Source organism: Aplysia californica, unplaced genomic scaffold (assembly GCF_000002075.1).
Source record: "Aplysia californica isolate F4 #8 unplaced genomic scaffold, AplCal3.0 scaffold00641, whole genome shotgun sequence".
Taxonomy (NCBI): domain Eukaryota; kingdom Metazoa; phylum Mollusca; class Gastropoda; order Aplysiida; family Aplysiidae; genus Aplysia; species Aplysia californica.
In genome coordinates this window covers 178,581-185,178 of record NW_004797911.1, presented here as the reverse complement: position 1 = coordinate 185,178, position 6,598 = coordinate 178,581, and the positions used below count along the sequence as shown (strand labels likewise).

The 6,598-nt window shown below is 42.2% G+C and overlaps 1 protein-coding gene across 1 annotated transcript in view; it reads right to left on the bottom strand.

Annotated features, from left to right (window-relative positions):
* Positions 1–385: 385 nt before the first annotated feature.
* LOC101850751 (dual specificity protein kinase Ttk) overlaps positions 386–6,598 on the bottom strand; it is a 29,593-nt gene continuing 23,380 nt past the window's right edge. The window contains exons 14-17 of the mRNA XM_005107901.3: positions 6,352–6,557; positions 5,223–5,390; positions 3,999–4,080; positions 386–1,243 (exon numbers count right to left, since the gene is read on the bottom strand). Coding sequence (XP_005107958.1) covers positions 1,236–1,243; positions 3,999–4,080; positions 5,223–5,390; positions 6,352–6,557 — 464 coding nt within the window. The 3' untranslated portion in view covers positions 386–1,235. The remainder of the gene's footprint in view (positions 1,244–3,998; positions 4,081–5,222; positions 5,391–6,351; positions 6,558–6,598) is intronic.

Genomic DNA, 6,598 nt, shown 5'->3' with positions numbered 1-6,598 from the left:
CGAGTTAGCCTACGGTAGGGATGTGATTGGGTGGGTGGGAACGAACCCTGTACGGGTAGGTCTAGATAGAGACCTTCATTTTTTTCAATTTTCTTTTCTTCCCCTGATCAGAAAATCCAAGCTCCTGCCTTTACTTTTCTGTAGATATCCAGCCCCGGATGAGAGAGGTTACGTTTCCACACGAGAAGTGCTCCGGAAAAAATATATTTGAAAATGCAGAAATGACAGTCGGAACACAGATCAAACACGCGCACATTGATGTTGTTTTAATTACTGGTATTGGTACATTGTGTAATATAATAACTTGTCTCCTTTCTTTTCTTTAGTCTTAGTCACGTTCAACGAGAGGTCGGATCCAACGAGGACAGCAAGCCGGTCCCAGAAACCTCGTTGAATGCGACACCCACTGTATACAGAAGTAGAAGAAGACACAAGAGGCACCCTCCAACAACCAACAATTTGCAAACCAGTCTTCAAAAACACAGATACATCAACATAAAAAAGACAGCCTGCTACACAAGGGTTAGTGAAAGGAGTGTAGAGATGAGAGAGGGAACAAGTCTTTGCAATTTTTGCCCAGCAACATCTGCTTAACGAAACCAAATTTTTTCTCTTTTGTTCTCCCATCGCTCATCAGGGGGCACCGAACATATGAACCTAAGGTCATCATTCTTAACCCATTCTCATATCCTCTCCCCCCCCCTAAAGTCCCTCCAGCTGCCGCCAGCACGCAGAATAATACAGCATGACTAATACAGATGGTGTGGGGGTAACTCCACTACTTTCAGAGGGTCAGATAAGAAACACTGTTCACCTCTCCTATGTGCCGTGAAATACGTACTCCGGGATCTCATCTACAGGCAGTCCTGCGGTGGTGGAGACATGTACTTCGCATAGCTGCACTCATAATCTGTTGGCAAATGGGCATGGAGTATTTAGCAGAACTTTTCACACCACAAATACAGGTGTTAAAAATCATGGAACTCTAGAGTTCTAAGACTTTCTCCGGCATAACAGTTCGGTGTCCCACGAGGCTACGTATCGTTTGATAGTTTCCTCAACAGGGTCCCATGCTGTGTCCGGCTGGTCTGAACGGCATCATCCCCTATGGAAATAGAGCGCCTCGCTGTGTCCAGTCTGAATGACATCACCCCCTAAATAAATAGAGCGTCTCGCTGTTCCTGAAATAAGTGGATGACCACTTGAGCCATGAGCCGAGGATTTCAGTTCTGCCTTCAGTTCCCTGTGCAAACAATACAAAATGCGACGATTAGAATACATCGAAGAATACACACAGGATTACTTGACACCTAAGTGACTGCCATTGAGTATACTCGTCTATTTCGTAGCACAGCTTCCATTATATATAACCAAATGGACCAGGATCTGAGCCCTCACCTTAACCTTTCTGTGACTGAAAACACACGTCAGGGTATATCTAGCAATCAAAGCGCAGGAGCTCAGATGCACAGGTCTGGGGGCTTCAATGGGATTGTTTGAGTAAGCACAATTGCAGCCATTTTGTGCAGGGAAAAAGTAATGCAGAACCCCCCCCCCAAAAAAAACAACAACAACAACAACAGCCCCCCCCCCCCCAAAGACAATAAAACAAACAACAACAAACCCAAACAAAATCAGGACAGGAAAAAAAAAGGACATCAATCTTTCAGTGGCATCCTATAATCACCTGCCTTCAAAGAGCATGGAGTTGTTTTTCATTGTTTTATTTTATTTATTTATTATTTTTTAATTTTTTTTTTTGCATCTTACAGCACTTGCAACACAATTACATCATATGGTCGCTTTTAAGGACAAGTGGGCTAACCCAGATTTCGGGGGTTTCCAGAAATCTTGACCTACACCAAAAAGGAAAAGTTTTTTTGTTTTTTTTTCTAGTAGAGATTTTACAGCGCTCGCAACTGCATAAGGTCATATGAGCGCCAGAAGATTAGACGTGTTACAAGAGAGTAACAAACATAAAAAAGAAGGAGGGGGAGATAAGGACGATAGATGTTTGATAAGAAAGAAGGAGCAAACCACACCAGAGCACCCGCCAACCACCCGCAGGAAAAGTTTGGTTTCCTTGGTGTGCATATTTGTTTGGTTATAGAGAAAACTCTCCTTGTCTTTTATAGAAACTGAACAAGGGGCAAAAACTTTACCTTCGATTTTCTCTAAACGGCATTTTTCGGGATAGCCCCCTTGTTCCTAAGCGCTACCATATATAACAAAGATTAGAGGTATAACAAGAGAGTAACAAACACAAAAACGAAGGAGGAGGGACAAAGGATGATAATGGTTTGATAAGAAAAAAGGAGCAAAGCATATATGAGAGCACCCACCAATCACCGACAGGGGTAAGTTTATTTGTTTGAGTGAAGAGAAGGCACACCAACACAACAGCAGCCATCTAGTGCTGGGAAAAAGCAAGACACACAGACAGAAATAACACAGGGGAAAGAAAAGAAGTAGGAGCTACCAGTGGCACCTTCACACTGCCCGAGTTCAAGGGGCAATGGACAGGCAATGAGCATACTTGCTTTGAAGAATACTTTAACCCCCCCCCCCCCAAACATATCAGACTTTCAGTATCTTTAAAAAAAGTTTTAGTAAGAGTTTTACGGCACTTGCAACACAATAAGGTCATATATAAGTGCCGAAGATTAGAGGTGTTACAAGAGAGTAACAAACACAAAAAAGAAGGGGAGATAAAGAAGATAGACGTATGATAGGAAAAAAGGAGCAAACCACACCAGAGCACCCGCCAACCACCCGTTTTCAGTATCTAACTCAGTCTCCAAACATTAGGTAAAAAGAAATTATGACCAGCACATTGTTTGTTGCCCAGGCACATGTATGATAAGAGTGAAAATTATTTCAATCTTATTGAAACACACACTTCAACAAAGAAAGCATAGCTAGCAGCCACGGTCTCTACTGATCAGCCAGCAACAGGACTGCAGGTTACCAAGGCGTTAAACAAAATAAACCTGTCTAAACTGACAAGACAGACGTCTTGGACAGCATCATTATAATATGTGTCACGACGCGGTGGAATCAGGCGCTCGTCAATTTTTGGGCATATGGGGATTTTTGTACCATCTTAAAGCCTGTTCATTTGTCTTCCTTTTGATGAAAAAATATTCATCTAGCTTGAATAGAAGTCGAGATATTTGCAATTGAAGAAGGTGGGGTAGCCTGGTTTCAGTGGTTAAATTAATGAGAAAATGGCTGCCAAGTTTGGTAACTCCAATAGCTTAAGAGTCCTTGAAAACTGAAAATTACAAATTTTGTGCCTTTAAACAAGGTTTTCCAGTTAAATTCACATGGAAATATGTTTTCATTTGAACGTAAAAGGTGTCTAGACAAAAAACAATATTTGATCTTCAATTTCATTATTTTGACGAGCGCCTGATTTCACCATGATGCCTTACATATAGGGAAAATCGCAAGGAGAAGGGGATGAGGAGTGGGAAGCAGTCATTTGTACTGGTGGCCTTTCGAGCAGGTTCGACTATATATGCAAAAAAAACAAAAAACAGACCCTAGTCAATGCAACAGCAAACACAACATCGATCATTTTTTAACACCTGCTCCAGCCTGCCTATTGATCTACATGTCCCATCATCACAAGATAATGTCACGGTGCTGAACAAATGGCCAAAGTCATTATTTTCCCTTTGGAGAAAACTTCAAAAGCATACTCATTTCTTCAGTAATTATGACTTAAGCATTTTGCTATTTCTTAAATTTGAAAAAAAAATGTATTGGCACTTTAAAAAAATTCACATAGAAACGTGCAGGAGTCATTACAGAATTCAACTCTGTATCAATTCACAAATGGTCAAAAAGTATGACTTAGGCCTTGTTCAGCACCATGATGATAAAAGTATTTAAAGCAGTACACTAGCATTCTGTTGTGATGCAACGGTACCGGTTTCATTACCACTGCTAAGCCCTAAGTGGGTTCCACTGAGGACAGACCCAGAGCTACTCACCTCGTGGTTCTTTTTTCAAGTACGGGTGTACCAGCAGCTCATCAGTGGTGGGCCGTAGTCGTACATCTCGGGTGAGGCATTTCTGGCAAGAGACAGAAGGTTGCTGGCTGGGTGATGGGAACTCCACAAACACAAGTGGAGAGAGAGAGAGAGAGAGGTGGAGAGAGTTGGAGAGATAGAGAGGAGAGAAAGGGGAGATAGAGAGGAGAGAGAGAGAGAGAGAGAGGGAGGGAGAGAGAGAGAGAGAGAGAGGGAGGGGGCGAGAGAGAGAGAGAGAGAGAGAGAGAGAGAGAGATGTGATGGTGGTGCCAGAAAACATTCATACTACCTAACAGTTTTGAGTATCCTACTACATAACTTCAACAGTAATTCAATTCACCCATTCAGCGTATTGGCTGGCTTTCACAAGGATTCCAGATTTGTCTAAATTTTTATGCCAAGCCAGAGACAAACACTGACAAAAACTTTCCACAAACAAAAAAGAGCACTGCTGTGAACTCAATGATATGGTTGAGAGCAATTTCAAATTAAGATGAACTTGTTAAAGAAAAAGAGATGGAGAAAAAAATAAGAGCATTTCCAGCTCTGAAAATAACAAAAGCAGCAGCATGCACATTTCCGTGTGCCCAAATCAGTGACAACGTAATAATATTCAGGAATAGTCTGCAAGCCTACACTTGTGCATCATTTCTTAATTCTCTGGCTTGAACCATGAACAAAGAAACCCCATGGATTGTTCTTAACTGAAAGGACATGGTCTCATACAACGAGAAGGAACAAAAATTCTATTAAAAGAGAAAGACTCACCATATATATATATATATACAAACATTTTTTCATCATATTTCGATTAGACAGAATCCATCCAAGCTGTAGATCGTTGTGAGTTTGTATGTGCGCATGTGCATATGTACGTATGTGTATGTGTGTATGTATGTGTGTGTGGTGCGCGCGTGCATGAATATGTGTGTGCACGAGTATGTAACACTATGTGCCTTTAAAATTGATTTGTAAATCCATAATATGTATCATGTTAAGCGCATAGAGCATTGCATAAGTGGATATGCGCTATATAAATGCAATCCATTATTACAAAAGTTAAAACAGACTTTTTGGGGAGGGGGACGTGAAACATCCTTGACGTAGGGAACTACGTGAATATTTCCAGCTCCGAGGCACTGATTTACAACAAGCAGAGGTAGTCTAAGTCTTAATAGAGCTTACCTTGAGAATGTCCATCAGAGCCTGGTCGTCTACACCGGGGAAGGCGATGGTGTGGGAAGGGTTCACGATGGCGTCCAGCTTGTGCCGCAGGTGCTGGAACGGGGTCCGGCCGTACACCATCTGGTACAGGATGCAGCCCAGGGACCACACGTCGCTGCGCACCCCAACCTGCACCACAGTTAATACACACAACTCCATGCCATGTTATTTCATTTTGAGGGGGGGGGGGGGGGGGGGGTCATAGTTTTACGGCATTTGCAACACAATGAGGTCATATGAGTGTCAAAGATTAGAGGTGATACAAGAGAGTAACAAACACAAAAATAAAGGAGGGAAGATTTAAGGACAATAGATGTTTGATAGGAAAGAAGGAGCAAACCACACCAGGGCACCCGCCAACCCCCCACTTCTTCCGCTTGAGTAAACGTTTTACAGCGCTCGCAACATAAAAAGGTTATACAAAGGCTAAAGATTACAGGTGTTATTACAGAGTAACATAAAAGAAAAGGATGAGATGGGGTATGAAAAGGATGATAGGTGTTTTATTGGAAAGACAGAGCAAACCACACCAGAACACAGCTCACCGCACGGCCTGATTTTGGTCAATATTTCTAATTAAAATGTTAAAATGCTAAAAATTTAGTGTAAATAGATTTTTAATTTAAAACAACTTTCTAAATAACACTAAAAAATTTCAAACAATTCAATTTTGCAACTTCCCATAAAGGCCAATGGTCTTCATAAAATCCAGCATTCTGTTGGGATCAACGATGGAAAACAGATCATGCAATTTTTTGCATCTAAAATATTTACTTCGGGTCTCTCCGAAGTCTAAGACATTCGGTTAAAATGTGTCTAATGTAAAATCTGTGTCGCATCCGACACAGAACAGCTTCCCTGAAGGAGGTATTTATGTGTTAGGGCCGTGTGTCCGATGCGTTATTGAGTAAAAATGACTTCGTCTCTTCTGGAGAGGCCCGAAGAATTTCGCAGTCCCAGTTTGGGCTTAATGTTAAGTTTGTTAACTTGCTTTTTCCAATGAGTCTCCCACAGACTGGCCTAAACGATCAAAATTGGGTGGACAGTGGCATGACGTAAGAAAAGCTTCCAATGGCAGTAGGTAGGCTACCTTGTATCTGGGCTTGTTCCCCGCAGGATCTGCGCTGCTGGCAATGAGCGCCTCGGGACTCATGTAGCTGGGTGTGCCCACCATGTTCTCCTTCAGCACACTTGTCTTGTCCACCTGCAGCGCTTTCGCGATGCCAAAGTCGATCAACTTCACAGCGCCTGACACCAAGATGAAGTTGGCTGGCTTCAGGTCAGAGTGGATCACGCCTGCGACAAGAAAAACCCAAACAAAAACACACAAGCATGAC